Below are 21,216 nucleotides of genomic sequence, written 5' to 3'. Positions count from 1 at the left end.
TCTTTATTTTTTGGTTAAATGTTGTTGTTTTTTTCAGATAATTTTTTTCAATAAAATAGTCTACACAGTTTAATAGTAAATCTTTGCTTAGAGTTTAGAGCTCTCAAACTGTGACCTTCTTTTATTGTTATTTTCCTTGTCAGAAAAATCTCAAATAATTCCCCTTAAAAGAAAATTTTTCTAAATTATCTCTCTGTTATTGAAATAATATTGATTCAGTTCGATTTACATACATGATTTGTAAATCATGGCTTTGGTTTTCTGCAATACCCTGCGTTTGTGTCATAATCTGGGTTTTTCTGTAATAAATAATTTTGTAAACATAAAAAATATCTTACAATGTCTCATTACAGTTCTTTAATCACAATTTTTATGTATATATATATCTATACAATTCGATGTATATTTGCTTTCTTAAACATATGTTTTGACATTGAGCATTCCGTAGTTTGAATGCTTCACAATAGATTTTTGAGTCCTAGTTTTTGACAGAGCAAAAATTAGCTAAAAAAATATAATCGTCTAAAATTATGCTTACTGATAATTAGTTCTAATCATCAGTAAATTTTGCGTACTGATAAATAATTGTAGCATATTTTCTGCAAGCATATTTTGTTTATAATTTATACATGTTTGTTAAAATTACGTTCTGAAGACAGTGTGTTTATTTCCAATAATATTTTCAAAATTAATTTGAGTATCTGAAATTCATGTTGATAATAAAATAAATTTCTGTATTTTTAATTAAAATATTTAAATTCACTTTTCTTAATGTTTTTTTAATTTAATATTTTTAATTATTTTTTACGGGGTCACAGTACCCAAAAAAATGACAAAACTATCAATGTTTTTTTATTGCTTATAATAAAACTTCAAACTATTTCAAATGCACTGAAAAAATAATCATCTCTCTTGAATAATTTTTGCCCTAAAACAGAAATTTGATCAGCAGACAGGCTTTAAAGTGCTTTTTCTCATAGAAGATAATTTTGTGTTTTAATCTTAATTAAATCCTTCGGGTATTTTTTCCACTTAAGATAAAGATTTGAAGTAAGCTTTTTTATTTTAAGTATAAATACACTTATTTAACAGTGCATGGAATAAGCATTTAATGAGGTATTACAATTTTTACAGCATTTTATATATTGTACCTAACAGGAATTTTTATCCTTTTTCTTCTATATACAGTCAATTCGCTATAACTCGAAGTACGATAACTCGAATATTACTATAACTCGATTTTTTTATGAGGTCCCGACCCTTTTATCTTCAATTTCATGTTAATTATTCTCGATTACTCGAATTTTACTCCCTTTAACTCGAATTTTTTTGGATCTTTTGAAGCAAGAAAAAAAACCTAGGAGCTAATATCTTGTCCCTTCCTTTGCAACACACACACAATGTCTTTCGCACTCTTCATGGAGAAGCTAAAGCTGTCCCTCTTGAAGTATGTGAACAGTGGTTAAATTAAACGTTACAAAATTTACTTCAAGGATACAGTTAAAATGATGTTTTCAATATTGATGAAATGGGTTTATTTTTTAAATGTCTTCCAAATAAGACTAAGATGTTTAAGGATGAAAACTGCTCAGGGGGTAAAATGAGCAAGGAACGTTTGACTGTCTTAGTTGGAGGAAATGCGTCTGGGACAGAGAAATTGCCCTTACTTGCTATCGGAAAATACCGAAATCCCCGATGTTTCAAGAATGTAAAAACGTATCCTTTGGATTGCAAGTCTAACAAAAAGTTTCGGATGACATCATTATTTTTTGAAGACTATGTAAGAAAATTGGATCAGAAATTCTTCGCTAGGAAAAGAAAACTGATAACTACTTTATGGATAAATGCACAGCGCAAAGTGATCTACCTAATTTGAAAGCAGTAAACTTGCAGTTTCTCCCGCCAAACACAACAGCAAAGTTGCAGCCGATGGACCAAGGTATCATAAAGTGCTTCAAACAGTCTTATCGTAAATGGCTTGTCAGAAAATGATCTTAAATATTGCAAGCATTTAGAAGATTTGTAATTAATAAGCATTAATTAAATAATCCGACAATATTTTGAAAGTCCAAAACCGAAACTAACGGTAAGTCGAACTTCCGATATGTCGAAGTTTTTCGTTAGTCCTATCAGATTCGAGTTATCGCGAATTCACTGTATATATATTTCAAAATAATTTTTAAAAAATTTTCTAATTGATATATCAACAAATGAATGGACAAAAGTTATAAGATGAATACTGTAAGCACTAAGAAGAAGAAGAAAAAAAATTTGGAAATATGTTAAAATATAAAAGCCTTAAATATTTCAATTTTTTTTTTTTTAAATTTTAAAAAAGTTAAACACTTTAACTATTTTTTGAAGATAAATTATTGTTTCTAAGTTAAACAGCCACGAAATGAATGACTATAGATTTATTTTTAAAAAAAGGGTAATGTGACCCTTAAAGGGTTACTAATATTTATGTTAAAATAATCCCAATATTGAATTAAAGATTGCTTTTTAGCAGTCATTGAAAAAGTTTTATAAACCCATCTTTTGTGGTGTGAAAATGCATGCATTTTTCCTAGTTTATTATAACCTTGTGTGTCATTTTATTTTATTACAATTTATTTATCCTGCTCTTGATTATATCTTTTTGTTTATTTTCTTAAGGAGAGGCTAATGATATTTTGTATCCTCCTTGAATGATCAGGTGTGTTATAAATGCCTTTATATGGGAAAATTATGCATTCTGTGAGTAACCTAACGAGAGAAAACTTAGGCCCCTAATATTTTATTTTTTTCAAATAAATATCTAATGAATAATAATTTTTAATAGTTTTATTAAACTATGAGAGCTTCATATGGGTTATAAAATGTCAATGTTTAGGGGGAAAAACATTTTTAGTGGGTGTGCAGTTTTTAAATCATTTATACAGTAATTTCTCGCTACTACGATATCCAATGCAACAATAGCTCTTTTTATTACGATAATGTTTCTTGGTCCCGACGAACTTCCATATGAATTATTGTCATGCTCCTCTCAATATTATGATATTCTCTGAAGCAATAAACCACTGTAAAATAATTTTTTTTCCAAGTTTCAACCTTATTTTCCCCATTTATTGTTGGTTTTCAAATAAAGCAACAAAAAAAAATCTTATTTTATCAGCTTTTGCCATTTTTTTCTGACCAGAGAAGACTCACTGCTGACCACTCCAAGATCTTCCATGCTTAGAATTGTCCCCCCTTATCTCTTAAGAGGTCACATGTGCAACATTCTTATCTGATTTCATACTCCTTTATGTTAAAAGCTGATCATGAGTCACAAGTGACCACACATCAACACCTGAAAGAGAACATTTTCTGTAGTGGGCGGGTGGAGCACCATTCACAAACAAAAATCATTTTCGTGCTTTAGACCCGATGCATACTTTGTTGGTGGACTTGACATTCAAAAAAATGAATAAACAAAGATTATTTTAAATAAATAAACAGTTTTCAGGTATGTTTACGGATCTTATTTTCTAAATTTATTTAAATTGTTTTTAATATTTAACCATAATTAACACTCTGCAAATTAATTTTTGGCATAATATATAAATACATTTATAGTTAATAATAAATACATTAATAAAGAAGAATCTTATTGTGTCCCCAAAGTATGTACAGGCCCTCTGCAACACTATATTTATTTTGTCCCCAAAATATTGTTGTAGCGAAGTTTTACTGTATTATCTCATTGTATCTTATTTTGCAATTTTGAGTTGGGTTTATATTATTTTATGGCTTTTCGACACAAAAAGCCTCTCAAATAAATTATAGAGTTGCTTTAAAAAATTTAATTTGCCGATTAAGTCATTTTTATTGTCTCTCCACAACGGTTGAGTTATTGTTTGCATGGAAGTACATTATTTTATAATTTTTTGCCTTTTTTTATTTTTTGCTGTGCAGTTATTTTAGAGTTGGTTTCATTCATTTTCTGTTTTATTGGTTTAGTTATTACTAGCTTTCTTTTCATCTTTAGTTTTGCACATTTATTTTTTACTTGGTGTGTCATTGCCTTAGATTAAGTTTTCTTTTTAAAAATCGTTTTTTTAATAAATTTGAATTGGTGAGTTTTTCCACTTATCAGCCATTTCTCCATCCGTATTTTAAGTGGTGATTTTGTTTTATAAGCTTGGTTATAAGTGAAAAATGGTGTAAATCATTTTGGTATGCTGCTGCTTCTAAAATTCCAATTTTGTTTATAGCCTATGCAACATGCACACAGTACAAACTTGCTTTTTTGAAAATTTAAGTATCTAATTTCATTATCACAAAACTAATTTTAAATTTATCTCTATTAACTGTTTATTTAAATATAGCTGTTTATTGTAAGATAATATGTTTATAAATTTAAATAAATTTGAATCTTGATCATAATGCTATAAAAATTTAATTGCCTTCTCAATGTCTAATTCAAATTTAGATGTTTCAACTTTGAAACAAGATAACTCATTATTGTATAAACTAGTTCTATCAACTAATAATAAAATGAAGAGTGTTCAAAGCTTTGTTCGGAGATATTTATTGATTGATAGTCTGTTTAAACAACATTACTACAAGTTGTACAGTTTTTATTTCTTTGTTTTACGAACCATTGAATTAATTGAAAAATGGCATTCGTTGCGAAATTCCTTAAATATTTTTTGTTAATAAATTATGTTATTTTAATATTATTTTGTCACTTTATCTTCCCCCAATGAGTATATATTGCCTATTATCAATGTTAAATTTTAGTCACTGTTTCCACTCTTGATTTAAGCAATAGTCACCAGAAATTGTTTTTGTAAAAGAAAAGAATAATGCTGTTGTAAAACATTAGTGATTTATAACCAATATTAAATTTTTCAGTGTCAGGGATGATTGTACTCTGGAGTTCCCCGGAATTCCGGGTTTTTCGTATAATTATTTCGGGTTTCAAAAACTAGAAGCAGTGCATGCGAGTTTTGCATGAATATCATAGAATTCCACATAACTCAGACCATTGGTTCTGCGAATCAAAACTTATAATCCAGTGAAATTTTGAAGATTTTGCTAAATCCCGTTAACGAGGCATTTTCGTACATTCTTCCACCGATTGCATTAAGAATTACGTCCTACGTGATTCTTTTGCCAATGTTTTGATTTGATTTTGGCTATTTTGAATATATGGTACAGCGACGGAATCTGCTGATGTTTTGAATCTTATTCACTCAATTTTAATATCAAACATCGATTTTCGTATTTACCTGATTTAAAAACTGTGTTGTGATTCGTATTCACTTGATTTAAAAATCCAATATCGATTAATCCAATAATGATTTGTATTTACACGTTTTTAAAGCCGAATATTGCGATTCTTACTCACGTGAGTTTAAAATCGAAGACTGCGATTCGTATTCACACTTTTTAAAATCCAATTTTGCAATTTGTATTCACATGTTTGTAATACCAAACATCGATTTTTTAATATTTAAACTATGCATTACAATTTGTATTCACACGATCTAGTGATTCGCATTTGAACGATTCAAAAGTTCAATATCGCAAGTTGTATATTTGCCTTTTTAAACTCCAAGAGCGTGATTGATATGCAAGCGATTTTCTTAAAATCTAATATCGCGGTTCTTGTTAGAAGTAAGCTTCTTCTTGAATTAATTACTCTAATGGTGTGATATATTTTGCGTTAGAGCGTTATTTGATTATAAATGTTCATTCAAAAAATTATGTAAAATATGAAAGATATATGATATATAAATTAACATCTACATTTTGCGTTTAAAAATTTTCAGGGTTTTTTTCACTTTTAGCCACAATCACCCCTGCAGTGGTCAAATTTAATGTTTATGCATTTCTCTTGATAGACAGCCCTGTACTGTCTCTTAAACAGCCACCAATGCTGCAATTATGGCTATTAAAACCAGGCTTATTTCAAACCAACAAATGGTTAATTTTCGTATAATGATTAGTATATTTAAGTCCAAATCATTAGCTTTAGCTGTAACTAGAATGAGTTGCAATTTTGAAAATATGTAATTTAATCTGTTCCTTGCAATTTATTACATTTTTTTTTAATATCTTTCCTTTATTTCTTGTCTTTGCATTAGATTTATTTTTCTATATTTATTATTCACATTATCTGTTTTTTCTTTTGGCTATTTAAGCATGTTTTCTCTCTCTTACTATTGTTTATATTAGTTGGCGCGAATAACACACCTGTTTTTAAGGAGTCAAGATCTTAAGCCTCAGAGCCATGCACAAATTCATTTCTAAGTTTAAGTATTGGTGTAGAAAATGCTTTATTTTGTCTTATAATTGCATGTGTCTTCCTTTTATCTCTGGTTTCTTTTACTGTCTTTGCTCCTCCTTTATTGTTTTTGCGTAACCTTTTCTATCTTTGTTTCTTGTGCAATAATATTAATGTTTTATATTTTATGCTTACTAATTTTTACCTTAACAATTCTTTTTTTAATTTCTAAATTGCTTTGAATTTGGTCAGAATTTTTGAAAAGAAATAGTTCCAATTGTATAAATAATAAATGAAAGAAAAACACTCTTAAAGTTACAAAAATTATATTTATTTTTAATTCAGTATTTAGGAAAGGGCTATGTTATGCAAATTCGTATCATTGCGTGCAAGCCACGTAATACTTCGAAACAAACGGTGAAATTTTATAAATTGCATCGAGATTCCTCCACTTCCCTCCTCCAAGAAGATTAATAAAATAATCTTTAGTTGCAAATACTTTAAAATATACTCACATCAATAAATAAGCGTTACTTAACATTAGTGTGTTAATTTTTAATCAGAAATTTCAGAACAGAATTCGTGTTGATTAGATAAAGTACATATCTTGGATATTTTCATTCAGTTTAGGCGCTACTCTAATACGAAATCTATAAACAAGTTGCTATTCAAACTGTATAGAGAAGTCAACATTTAAGAAATTTTTTTTTTCACTTGAAATCCCACAAAAAAAAAGCTCTGGTTAAATGGTAACACTAAATCACACAATACAACATCAGCCTAATGTAATCCCACTTTGACAACCTCATCTTTCTTTTTCTTTTTTTTCTTTTTTTTTTTTTAACAAAACCAAGTTAAAATTTTGCGACAAATTTAATAGTGCCAGAATAATAAAACAACGTATCAGCACCGCAAAATTTGCTGTTTCCTTAAAAAAAACTTTTCGCTAAAAAAAAAACTTGCTTTTCTGTTCTCAATGGGAATACTTAAATGACGAAGTAGTCTTACAATATTAATTCTGTTGTTCAGTTTACTAAACATAGTATATAGCTGTTAGATAAATTTAAATGTGCCACTTTGAAATTTCCAATATCAAAGATGTTATTTAACTAAAGATATTTGAAAACTAATCAACACTCGGTTGAGACACTGATGCTCATTTAATTATTTCAAACTCTGCTACGATTAAATATACTTTCTGAAGTTCACTCCTGTTATTTTGAAATTACCTATTACACGCAAGAGGGCATCTAATTGCAAATACTTATCAGAACTGTTAGGATTATAAACAATTAGAGACAGTTTTAGCTGCCTTATTTAATTTATATTAACGTTAATTTCTGCCACTATCTGCACTAAAAAGTAGCTTGTCGGGACACTAGCACATATCAATGTAATGCAAACCCTGTTACAATTGAAATTAATATGCTCCAATAAGATTGTAATTGATATTATGCCATAATATGATATTTATATATAAAATTGCACATTTTATGTCTCAAAGGAGACTTTATGGTAGAAATAGGTCTCCCGTGTGCACATTTTTATGTCCAGAATGAGCTAGAGGAAAATAATTTTAACGAATGAATTCAACTTCCAGAATAATTTGAAGTTTAAATTTGAAAAAATATATTTTAACAAGGTTTAGTAGAAAAAGTGATACCTATATAAAACACTATTTCAGGAAAAAGCACTCATTTTTAGCCTGACCTTTGATTTATCACTTCTGACAAATTATGTACCTCATGTTAAATGTAATTTAACTTCTTACATTTCCGTTAGTTTATGTTAATAAGAGGAGCTTTTATTAGTGAGCCTTTTTTTCCGAAATAATAAATCCCAATCTGCTTATAAAAATTTCTGATAGGGAGTAATATGTGTTTTGTTCTGTTTAAAAATTTGAATATCAATTGCTGTTTACCCCTGCAGCTCACTAAGTTTTTCTGAGTGGTTTAGCCTTTGTAATTTTTTAGCACATGCTTTCTTTTCTTTCTTTTTTCTTTTTTGTTTCCTTTTTTTTTTGTTAATATTATTTTAATATTTTTGTTTGCTTTTAATGTTAACCTCAAACTTGTTTTGATTTTTGAAGTTATAGTTTGGATGTTTAATTCTGCCTACTAAAATAAATAAAATGAAAGACTATTGATGTTCAGAATTATTTAAACCTAATTGTTCCAATTATAGTAACTTAACAACTTGAGTATTTCAAAAAATTTATAACTAATAATCTAATTTAGCTTCTCATAACTGTCAAACTCTTTGAAGAAGTTGAAAAACATTTTTTTTTTTTTAATGAAGCATCTTTAATCAATCTCTTTTTGTGAGTTAAATAATATGCATTTAATCATTTATTTTGTACACAATCCACACAAAGTTAAATCTTATTGACAGAAAATAGACGTATTTTCATGGGACTTTAAATTTTTAAAAATTATGTCTCTTTCTAGTCAGACAATTCTTCAAAAATAAATAGATTGCATTAGTTTGTCCTTTTAAATAGTTTTTTTTTTAAAACTATTTTAATGAGTTTATGTATTGTTGAGTACAGTTAAAACGCAATTTTGCTCTGAAGTAGTGTTTTTCTTTCTTTTGTAGCTTACTGGATATTCTGTCTTTATCCTAAAGGAACTCTGCTCTGAAATGTTAACTTTATTTTTGTTTTATGCTGTGTCTAAAATAAATTTCCATAAAGTATATTTCTACTTGAAATGCTTTCCTTCATACTTAATGCAAAATTAGAAAGAAAAAAAAGTGCCTCTAGTTTATTTTTTCAGCTAAATTTTATACAAACTGCCTTATTTAAAAAAAAAAAGTTACCGTCCGTAGCTTATTTCTAAGTTGTTGTTTTTTCTCATAACTTATATCATTTTGTTTAAACACAATAAAACTTAATGTTACATATCAGTTAGTACTGTGTGCATGGCTCAAACATTTGCGCAATATTGCTTAGCCTCTCCAGCCACCATTTTTATTTTATTTTATTATCAAAATATCCTTACTTGTGTCACCTACACTTGAACCCCCTAGACTAATGGAAAACTCAAACGAAGCAGCAGCTTTAGCAAATTGAGGGCCTCGATTCGTCTCAGTAGTGCCAAGCTCCTACATAAATTGAAAGGTGATCCTTCGGCTTTTGGAAACGTGGACAGTTTTGCTGCCAGGTAGGCATTTGTTGGTATTCTCACACAGAAAAGGATGTGTTGCTATACTCTTTTCATTGCATTTCTTTTTTTCCCGTACCTGACTTTTTTTTTCAAAAAAAAAGGGTTTATTTTTTTTTTAAACACTCTGTAAAAGGTGTGCACAACCTTTTTGGATGACGGGCCACTTGCAGAGAAGATAGATTAACAAAGGACCACACGCATATTTAGTCATGTTAACAGCAAACATGATCATTTTTATCTAAATGTTAGTATTCTAAAATTTTTCACAATAATTATATATATACATACAAGAATATTGAGTGGGGGGATATGATTTCTAACCAGAAAAAGTTTACATAATGAAAGTGTAACAAATATATACATTTTATAGAGTAATATAAATTGGAATTAAATATTTAAATTAAAGAAAATGTATAACATTTAAACAAAAATAAAATTAAAATAATTTTTTATTGCGTTCAAAAGCTCCGGTGGGCCATTGGTTGTGCATCCCTACTCCGGAAATAAATTATAGTAGTTCAATGGCGAAAAGTACTAGACACTCAAGAATGAAAGTACAGACAAGACATAATTAATATGATGGCCAGAGATGCCAACTACTCCGGACGCACCATAACAATTTTAATAAGCGGTAAATAACTACAAACTAAAATTTGCAAACATTTGCCTACTTTTGCTTACTTTTTATACAGTGTAGCATGCCTTAACTGAAACAAGGTGATGAAATATATATATTTTCGAATTATTTGGAAATAGTGGTGAATAAAAACCTAATAAATTGAATTTATTAAACCAAGAACTACACGTTAATAAATTACCATTCCAAAATATATATTTGCTGTCCGGATAGTTGGCATCTCTGTGATCGCCCTTCTCTTGCACCTTTTGGCAGAATTTTTTCGAGATATCTGCTCCGAAACTCTCTAGCACTATTATCATTCTGCACATAACTTTTGATAATAGTGAACATATATGTCTCTAATTTAAAATATCAAAAGGGCTGTGTTAACAACAAAAAAAAACTTTATTTTTTCCGATATATTTCAAACAATATATTTCAAACAATTCATTTATCCCGATATATTTCAAACAATATGGAAAATTCGAATTGTGCATTTGAGTATATACTTTTTTAAGGCAGAAATGATTCTATCGAATTTTATGCAGTTATTGCTATTGATTTCTCCATAGTTTTTAAATCTGATATTTTTTATGCAATATTGTTTATTACAACAACCTAATCTCGAAACGAAACACGTATTTAAGAAGTCATATTAGCATGATTTCATCGGCGATCTTTTTTTCCGCAAATTCTTCTATGGATTTCGCTGTTTTTATGTTTGTTTTTTTTTTTTTTTACTGGGAGGAATATTTATTAAATGAAAAGAAAGAAATAATTTGTACGTTCCCTCCCCCTAACAAAATGCAAGAATATCACCCATAATATTAGAATAAAATATTGTTACATGTTTAATTTTAAAAAAAAATTATAAAGTTTTTTTTGTAAACCTTAGCGCTTTTCTTATTATTATTTTAAATAAGTAACATATATGTTTGTTATTTTTGAAAGTATCTTGGAGAAAGATATTGGTGCTAGAGAGTTTAGTCGATTGTTTATTTTTTTTTTATTCCCTGGTAATCCCTGTTCACTTTTCTTCACATAGTCATTTCAAATTTCTTAGTTTAATAGTTTTTATACAGCGAAACTAGAAGTTTCATTAAATTGAACACTCAAAACGCAATTTTGATACCTTACAAATTTTTTAATAACGAACGAAGTATTAAAAAAAATTTTAAAAACTTTGCAATGAAGTGAAGCCTTCTACTTATAGACTATACTTTATAACTAATTTTCATTAGCATTTTTTAATGTAGCCTTTGTTAAATACTTGATGATTTTAATAAAGCAATGGAATATATTGAATAAAAATATTAATCATGATTGATGAACTCTCATGGTTTAATTTTTAATTATTTAATTACTATAAATGCTAATGAGTAGGGAACACGCTTTTTAGTAAAAATTTAATTAAAAGTTACCGACTGTCAATTTTATTCAGGCATGTTTCTTTTTGATATAAACATAAACTACCTTGAGATGAAAATATAATAAAATGTTTTGGATTGTGTAAAAGTAAAAAAAAAAAAAAAAAAAATTAATAAAAACTATCCTTAAAAAAAATATATTATTGAATTTTTGTTAAATCAACTGTCTCAGTTTCAGCATATGATTTTATTTACTAGGACATTAGTTCTTCAGTGATGTTTAAATTATTAATAGCATTTGAATAATTAATGTGTCATGAGAAAGAAAATATTAATGTACCTTTTACAACTGAATTTTAATCATTATGCTTTCATTAACTTAAATAAATATCAATACAATTTTCTATTTTGTTATTTATTTATTTAACTTTCATACTTATTTAGTTCAAAATAGTTTTGAGCTTTAGATTTTAATTTTACTTCTCTTTAGCGAACATATTTCTCTCTCACAGAGGTGTTAACTTTGTCAAGGTTTTCCTGAAATAGAATTCTGCACGAGAAAAAGAAAATTCCGTGCCGGTATCGGTTATCTTAGCTTGATTAGTTAGAAACTGATAGAATATGTGGTTTACTAATTATTATTTTTATGAATAGTTTTAAATTACTATAAATTTAAATATAGTAGTGTTGAACATAAATGGATAAATGCTACCCAAGTATGGATACCAGGTAAAATTGGACAGTTACTGCGTCTTAACTGCTTCCCTTACCATTTTTTTTTTTCTTTTTAAGAAAAGAATCAACATATTTTTTAATTTCATTAATAAATACCAAGGAACTAAAACAAAACATAATTTAATTTACCATCAGTTTACTATCCCAAATTATCTCGGGCAAATGAAAAAAGTTAAATAGTAGTCTTTGTATAGGTTCACATTTTCATAATATGAAAAATCACCTGCATTACTTTCGCTAGCGAACGCAATTTTTTTTACTCTTTTCTACGTAAATTCATCAACCATCGTATATACAATTGCACAAAACACATATACAGTCCCACAAACAGCAGAACTCCCAAATAAAAATTGGCAATTCCAATCACAGCCAATTATCATTATTTTTTGCTTTGCTTCCGGCCGAGTAAAAACGTGATAAAACAAAAACGTATTGACCAGGGCTCGAAAAACCGCCCATCCTCGGCGGTCAAAACTACCCCACGGACAACAAATTTCTCGAATCCAACGTCCGCGCGGACGGCCATTTTCCCGTTAATGTTCGTGATATATTTTCAATTTTTGTTATCTTACAAGAGTCTAGCTCCTCACTTTTAAAATGACCCTCTAATCTCGAAATAGAGCAACATACTGCGCATGGTGGAATTGATGTTTTCGCTGTCTGGGAGTACTGCAGCGGTTGAAAGGGGCTCTTCAGCAATGAACATTAAAAAAAAAAACACTACGTGCTGGTCTTAAGCAACAAGCGTCAACCGCAATTATGAACATCTACCTAAATGGAAAACCTCTTTCAGATTTCTGTGCAGAAACCTCTGTAAATCATTGGCTTGATTGTGGAACTGGAAAACGTCGTATTTGATTCATTTAAAAACCGCAGTACCATCGGATAAATTGACATGATAATTGACAGATAACTTGACCTTTGTTATTTAAATTATTTCATTAAAGAAATACTAGGTTTTACTATTAGTAACCTAGTATTTATTTTTGTATAATGCTATCCTAGTATTTGTAATCCTAATAACTACTTATTCATTGTGCAATTTATATAAATGTTAGTAATAAATAAGAGAAAATTATATTTTTATTTATTTAGAAGCGACGGGTTAGTTTCAAAGGAGGACGGGTACATTGTTGGACAAGCCGTCCTCGGGGACGGGCAAAATTTCTGAGTTTTTTCGAGCCCTGGTATTGACGAATTCTGCTGTGCCCGAGTTTACACGGGATAGTAAATAGTTGCAATCTATACATACTCGGGATAATCAGGGAAGCGGTTAAGACTAAATACAAGGGTCCAGGTAGTGAAAATCATTTGCCGGGTAATAAAAACCTGGTTGGTCAACAAGTAATTGCCTAATACCTGGTATATCTCTAATTTAAAGTATTTTCCTCTCATTTTTTGTAAGTTACAATAGCTTTTATTATTTTACTATAGCAACACATTCTTCTCTGTTTTATATTAAAAAAAAATTCTCAAAATCTCTGGGTAGTTTAAAGATTTTGAGTTTTCTGAAGTATAGTATGGCTAGAAATTTCCAAATTGTACGCAGAAGAAATTCTTGAGTTTGATTTTTTGCTTTTTATATTTTGAGTTTTTGTGGTTCCTTTTTTTCCCCATATGTTGTATTCAGTTGATATAATTTGATCCTTTCCAGTTTCCTTGATCATCACTTGTCAGTTTCTTGTGCATTTATTGTGGTTTAATTGTATTCTTTTATTCTCGCAGAATGAAACGAGCCAGCTCAATGTCAACGCTTAATTCAGAAGAACAGGTATTATATCCCTGTATAAGTTTGTGAATGTGTGTGAATGTAAATCGCACCTCTGATTTGTAGATTATGTGATTTGGTTCTATGCTCATAATGTGCCGCACTGCACTTGGTTTTTAAATGTTTAAAATATTTAATAACTTTCTTGTTCAGTAATTGTTTTTGTTTCAGTTTTGGATCTGAAATTTTTTTTCTTCTCAATAACAATTGAGGGATTAGGAAAAGGTTTATCATTATCAAAAATTTCTCCATGTTATTCAGTGTAAAGCGTCCACTGACGACTAAAAACAGACCTTTTTTTTTTTTTTTACCTTGGGCGACATTTTTGAGCAAAAAGCACCCACAAATAACTGTTTTAAAAAGCAGATTTAGGCGATACATTTCCTCATATATTGTGATATATGATATAATGAGCAATAGATTTTATGGCACTTTTTATTTATTTCTAATTCAAAAAAAAAAAAATATATCTTCTTTTTTTACTTTTTAAAGCTTTTTATTCAGGAAACCTTATGAATATGGGGAAAGAAAGGTTTAATGTTTTCTTTTTTAATATAATTTTAAGGCCTTTTGAATATTTTATTTAGATTATCTCAATTGCTTTAAAATATATATTTCTTATATCATTGATATTGACGATCATAATACAAAGTAAAATGCTGATGCTACCAAATTTTATATACAGATAATGCAACATGATTCATTATGATTGTGATTCAAATGCCCCATCTGTATTCCTATTCATGCAATTTTAAAATGTAACATCTTGATTTGTTTCCATGTAATTTTTTTAAAAATCAAATATTGCAATTAGTATTTACATGACCGTAAAATTAAAAATCACTATTCATTTTCTCATAATTTTAAAATCAATCAGGGCACATATTCCCGCGTTTAAAAAAATAATATCGCGATACATGTATACCCTTTATTCAGAGCAAAAAGGATACATTTTGTATCTGTTCTACCCATAATTTGAAACAAATTTTTAGCAAAAATTTTATGTTCGTACAAACAATTAAAAAGAAAAATATCTAATTTTCCCTAAACTGCACATTTGCATTTTTTTTTTTTTTTTATTATTATTATTATTACTCAAAGATAATCGAAATTTGTGTAAAGATTCTAAATCTATATTAGCAATATTGTTTTTTAAATAAAAAAATTATTTCTTAATGTGGTTAATAATTTTGATTTCTATTCAATTATCCTTAAATATGTAATAAGTATCAAAATTTCACAAAATAAGATAAAGTATATCAGCTTTTATTTATGAAAAATAGAATTTTTGTTAAACATAAAATTATCTAAAAAAGTAAAAAACATTTCATGGCAAATTTTCTTAAAAGCTATGTATTTTTTTAGATATTTTGTGTTTAACTCGTTTCTTTTTTGTAAAAATTTGACGATTAAATAACAAGAGCTAATTTTTCATTTTATGGTAATATTATTAACCGTTTTGGAAACCCTACAATGGGAAATTAGTGTACAGCTGGAAAATTACAGTACAATTTTGCCAAGGACTCAAGGCTAGTTAAAAATGAAACATTCCTTAAATTTTGATGTGCCTCATTTTATAGTTGCTATTTTATATTGTTAAATAGGGAAATGTAATTTTTTTGGCACAACAGAAAAATCTGTTATTATTTGAGGTTTGTATAGTACAATTCCACTACCACTTATTCAAATTATGACTGCAAAAAATATTGTTCTTTACATTTATGTAATTTTTTATTTGCGGCTTTTTATTTTTCTGATGTGGTTAACTCTTTATTATCAAAGAATTATCTATACCACAACAATTATGAATAACTATCCATGGATAGTCTGCAAAATGTTGGGGGAGGGGAGTCATCTTTATTAGTTTTATTGTGTTAACACACATCTTCTTTATCTTGCTATCATAATAATTCTACTGTTTATTATCAGTGTTTAATTAATCATTCAACTTAAATGCAAGTTGTTGAGGAAAGTAAATTTATTATATTAGTCTTAAAAGTAGTGCAGAAAGCCACTAGAGTATGTAAACATGTAATTTTTTTTTTCCTTTTAAGATAAGTTTTTATTTTTTAAGAAAATAAGATATTACTTACCATTTTGATCTGGTAGCAGTTCTGGAAAACAATAATTAGCATCTAATTCTTCAATAGTTTGTCAATGTCGATAAATTAAATAGCTCTTCACCCCAAAAAGTAAAATGCTGTGGACAAAATATTTTTGGAAATTGTATCATTTAATGCATCTTACTTTTGTCATAAAGTCGGATAATAAATCAATTTCTGAATGTTACTGCAGTTGCTAATATCTTCAACTAGTAGTCAGTAGCTCTAATACCAACTTAAATGTTATTCATGGATGTTATTTTTACAATAAATTTCTGTAGCTATTAATTTATTTATTTTTTTTTTCGTTGTTCATTAACTCTAAACATATCACTTAATATATACCTATTTCTGCCATAGCCGGTCAAATGACCGAACTTGATGTTTCTTTATAGAATGTATGAAATATGAATGTTAGGAAGGAAATTTTGAAAAATCTTCATTATAATCAAACAAAATTGTATATTGGTTATTTTTATGTGTTACAAACACAAAGAATAAGAATTTTTAAGTCATTACTCAACATATTTTTTTACATATACAGGGTGTTTCCGTTGTACATTTTCCGCAGACATATTTTTTCTAATTATTATTATTTCTATTATTCTTATAATTATAATTGTCACTTTTTCTTATGCCCATCTAAAATTTTATGTGCTTTCTTGAAATTAGAATTCACAGTCATTCTGATTGAACTAACTACGCAACAGTCTTTGCAGATATGTGCAACTAATTCATTGCAATACGTTGAACGTTCATTACATCGTCATTTCAGGTCCAGTAACATTATAAAGCAATAAATTGTTCTCCCGGTCAAATGACCGGTTGTAATCGAAATAGGAAAACGACAGGAATTATTTGAAACAAACAAAACACCAATAATAATAGAATATTAACTGCATATAATTTTTAGAAAAAGTCATGAATTCAAATGTGCAAAATCGATAAGACGACAAGCGCATTTTCGATACAAAAATTCTCGAGCAGTCATCTGACCGGTTAATGTTAAAGCTGTTCCTTTTGTTTCATAATGTTCAGTCTGAAGGACTAGTACTTCAATATTTAGCTTTCAACTTTAGGGTTGAATTTAGTACACCCTAAAATACTCACTTGAAAAATTCTAATGTCATGTTATGTTTTGAATACCAATTTTTAAAGTTTATTTATTTACTCTAACTAATATAATGTGTGTATTCTTTTAGGTGAAAAGTAATTTGATGAGCATGCGATCGAAAACAGCTAGCACAGACCAATTACGAAGCCGAGACACACCCCGTTAAAGCTGCATCCTATTCCCCCATATTACAGCATATAGTTTATTTTTAGAATACTTAGAGACCATTCTTTTGATCTCTTTCTGCACACACTAGTGGTTTTTGCTAGTTATATATTTAAATATAAAAAGAATTTTACCAGAGATGTGCACCTGCTGATTGTAAATATTTACCAAAAATTTAGCTGTGAGGTTAATCGACGAGACTCTTTAAATGTTCATTATTTGTTGACGACTTGTATTGTATATAGTGAGCTTGTTTTTGAATTTAAATATTAAAAAAAATGGCTTGTGGACACTTTGCTTTGAATAGGGTGTCACTTATATGAAGATATCTGATTTTTTTGCAATCTAAAAGAAAATGTGATATTATTTTATATTACTGTATAACTACTTTTGTGCATTTGGTGAAGTAACTATGGCCCCTTTCTGCGTGGTGATTCCTTTGAATGCTTTTGTTATGTGAAGTAACTTTGGCTGACTTCTCTCAGTACAGTTCAAGGGATGAGTGAATGAGGGTACATTTGAATAAATTACCTATAAAGTTTGACATTTGGAAATGATGATAAGGATTTTTTTTTTTTTTTTAACTTGTCCTTTCTGTTTGTGGAATCTACACTAATTTAAATTCTTAACATTCGCATTCTTAGTATTTTATTTGCTATTAAGCGCTTTCCTTACAAATTGTTTTGAAAAAAAATCAAAGATTTTTTTTTTTTTAATTTCATTAATAAATACAAGGAACTAAAACGAAACCTAATACGCAAGTTTTAAGTTGAAATTTTAATTTTTCTTGTGTGTAAAAAATATTTAATTTACCATCAGTTTACTATCCAGAGTTATCGAGGGGAAAGGAAAAAAATTTAAATATTTGTCTTTGCATGATAGTTTTTAAAACAAGGAACAACACAGAGTATTTCTTTCCAAACACCAATGAAGTGATACGACATTATTTTACCCTTTTTTTTTCCAATGTAAATTCAGCAACCATCTTATATAAAATAGCACAAAACACATGTGCAATCCAACACCAAAACTTGGCTAACTTCCAATCACAGCAGATGATTATTATTTTTTTTGTTTGTTTGTTTGTTTCTGGCTGAGTAAAAACGTGATAAAACGAAACGTACTTACAAATTCTGCTACGCCCGAGTTATCTCGGGATAATAAATATTTGCAATCTATACAAACTCGAGTAAACTCAGAGAAGCGGTTAAAAAAGAAGTACGTTTCAACTGCTTGTTGTCCAGTGCTCTTAAAACCTTTTTCACTTCAAAAATACTGAACGATAGTCGCTTCTATAGTGTATCTGTGAAATTTAAAGATTTGATAAAATATTCAGTGTTGTGAAATTAAATATATCTGAAAAGTTAAAATGTCATTCATTCACTTAGCTCTTTAAATTAAGTGTCTGATGAGTTTGGCGTTATTTAAGCAAAATCTTTGTCAATTGTTGCTTCTTATGAAAAAATGCATTCAATGGTTAAATGACAAGCACCTATTTTTGTTGATTCCATTGTTATTTTTATTGCCAACGTGATTCTAAATGGTTTGGGCAATATGTTTTATGTGCATATAAATGAATAACAAACACGTTGTTTTACAGCATTGAAAATCATTTCTCTTTCAATTTTTTTTTTTTTTTTAAATTTTATTCTAGTTTTGTACTTAGTTATGATTTGTTTTTAATTTATTTTTAATATCAAGCAAATATTCCACATTTCCTATTTTTTGGAAATTTTTTTATTATTGCTATTATTAAAAGAATTACTTCTTAAACTTTTAATTTGTAGTCATACTGCCAACTGGTACAATTTGTATTCTTTTATTATTTTTTTTTTTAAATATTTATTAGTTTCACTTAATATTGTTTTTCTCCCCTTTGCATATCTCTGTGATATTGCATCGAATATATATTTCAATGGTTTGACTTTATTTTGAAGCAAATTTATCAGATTTATTATACAGTATTCTTCCGATATCTCGAAGTTGAAGGGGCGCTAAAAAATTTTCCAGGTAGCGAGTTTTCGAGATAACAAGCTCAGAACTAAATATGTTCTAAAAAGTGTAGAAAAATATATTAGAAGAAACTCTTTGATATCGGAATTCGAATTAACATGAGGTGGATATATTATTCAAAGGAAGAAAATATGTATTGACGTAGCAAGATTTTCGAGATATCGAGAGAATACTGTAAATACTTTTTGATTTCAATGTTACACCCGCGACGACTTTTATTCATTTGAGATAATAATTATCTCAATCTTTTCTTTTTATTAGTTATTTGTTTTTTCATGCAATTGAAACAGTTTTTTAACATTTTTTTATGGGAATGATGTTCGCTAAAAAAACATCCCTAATAATAATATATTAGGATATTCTCATTGTGATAATAATTTTTGTAATAGTTCACTGTGGTGTGAATATAATTTTTTAACTGTAGTATTATAATAATCTAACTGCAAACTTAACATTTGGCTTAATTAGTATGCAATGTCATGCAGAGGAAAAACCAAAGGAGGCAACAATTAAAGGATGCTTTTTACAACAAAGTACACTTAACTTTTAAATCTATTGCTTGAATATTAGTATTATTTCAATTTTAATTATATTAGCAAATAAATGCTTTGTTTCATTTACTTGTTTTACAAAAAAATAGTTGAAACAGGTTTAATAATGACGTCTTAAATCTTCAAGATTTTTTGTGGGAAATAATACAATTTTATGACTAAATATGGTTCCAATGTTTTTTTCCTTTTAAATAAGTTGTTTTTATCTCCCCCAGATATTACATAATTGCACTCTTTTCTTTTCAGGGACATCTAATCTAAGAGTTTGCATTCAAAATAGAGATATCAAATAGCCTATGAAGTTTTATATTAAAAATTAGTAACTTTTAAAATGGATTAATTAGTATTTTTTTTTTCTTCTATTATTATTACGAATAAAAAACCTAAGCATTTTTAGCTACTCTTAACCTGTATTCGCTGTTGACCTTTTTTAGTTTTATCTTTTTTTAGAAATTTATTCAAATTAATATCCAGATTCATAATTAATTCAATTTTGTGTGAATACTTTTAATTTCAGGTTTATGTTTGTATTTTTTTTTACCATTTCATTCATTATAAAAGTTATAAAAAAATTTTATTAATAATCAATTGTGTTTTTTATTAATTGTTTCATTATAAATAAATAAGTTTTGTAATTGCATTTAAAAATCTATTTTTGTTTCCTAGCAATTGGCAATTCAATACTTATATTTCAGTAATTTAAGGAATATTTATTTTTTTAAATGTCTGTTTATTATCACATTATAATTTGTTTTTCCCTCAAAAAATATGTATGTTTTAATATGTATGTTATAATTTTTAATATTTGAATTCAGTATGTTAATGACTTTGGAGGATTTAATTTTTTTCCTTAGTAAACTTAACTATTTGAGTTATCTAAACTACATGTAAAGTGTATGCTTGCACAATTCTGAAACAGCTAAAATTGAAATATGTGTTTCTCTAATAAAAAGTATGTTTGTGTGACTATTGTGTTTTCTATTAATTTATCTTTCACAATACATTTATTTTTATACTGACAATCACCAAGTTGCAGTTTTTTTTTAAAAAATTGATTTTTAACTTATAAGTTATTTAAAAAGTGGTCGAAATTTGAATTGACGATATATTTTACTTTAAGCTGTCAAGATATAACTGAACATTGCATTACCATCAGGCACAGAGCTCCAGTTGAGATTTGAGTACTCTAACTTGTTGGAATGTGATCTAAATTTTGATTGATGATAGCGATAATATCGTGATACATTTTGCTTGTTGAGGTATGGAAATGATTACAATTTACATTTCCATTCGGCTCCAGCGGAGTTGTCAGTGCTCTAGCCAATCAGAAAGGAGTCAAAATTTCGACTGCTAGATTTCACTCTC

The 21,216-nt window shown here is 28.0% G+C and overlaps 1 protein-coding gene across 12 annotated transcripts in view; it reads left to right on the top strand.

Moving 5' to 3' along the window:
- Klc (kinesin light chain) overlaps positions 1–20,817 on the top strand; it is a 101,263-nt gene extending 80,446 nt beyond the window's left edge. For 5 of the 12 annotated variants that reach the window (XM_087161938.1, XM_087161937.1, XM_087161928.1 and 2 more), the window contains exons 13-15: positions 9,281–9,414; positions 13,864–13,909; positions 17,211–17,643. In XM_087161938.1, coding sequence (XP_087018064.1) covers positions 9,281–9,414; positions 13,864–13,909; positions 17,211–17,288 — 258 coding nt within the window. In that variant the 3' untranslated portion in view covers positions 17,289–17,643. Of the gene's footprint in view, positions 1–9,280; positions 9,415–13,863; positions 13,910–17,210 lie in introns of all 12 variants that reach the window. The other 7 variants (XM_087161934.1, XM_087161933.1, XM_087161932.1 and 4 more) reach the window with 5 other exon arrangements.
- Positions 20,818–21,216: the final 399 nt, after the last annotated feature.

This window comes from Parasteatoda tepidariorum, chromosome 4 (assembly GCF_982258835.1).
Source record: "Parasteatoda tepidariorum strain Cologne lab strain chromosome 4, Ptep-v5.0, whole genome shotgun sequence".
Taxonomy (NCBI): Eukaryota; Metazoa; Arthropoda; class Arachnida; order Araneae; family Theridiidae; genus Parasteatoda; species Parasteatoda tepidariorum.
This window is presented reverse-complemented; position numbering and strand designations above follow the sequence as displayed.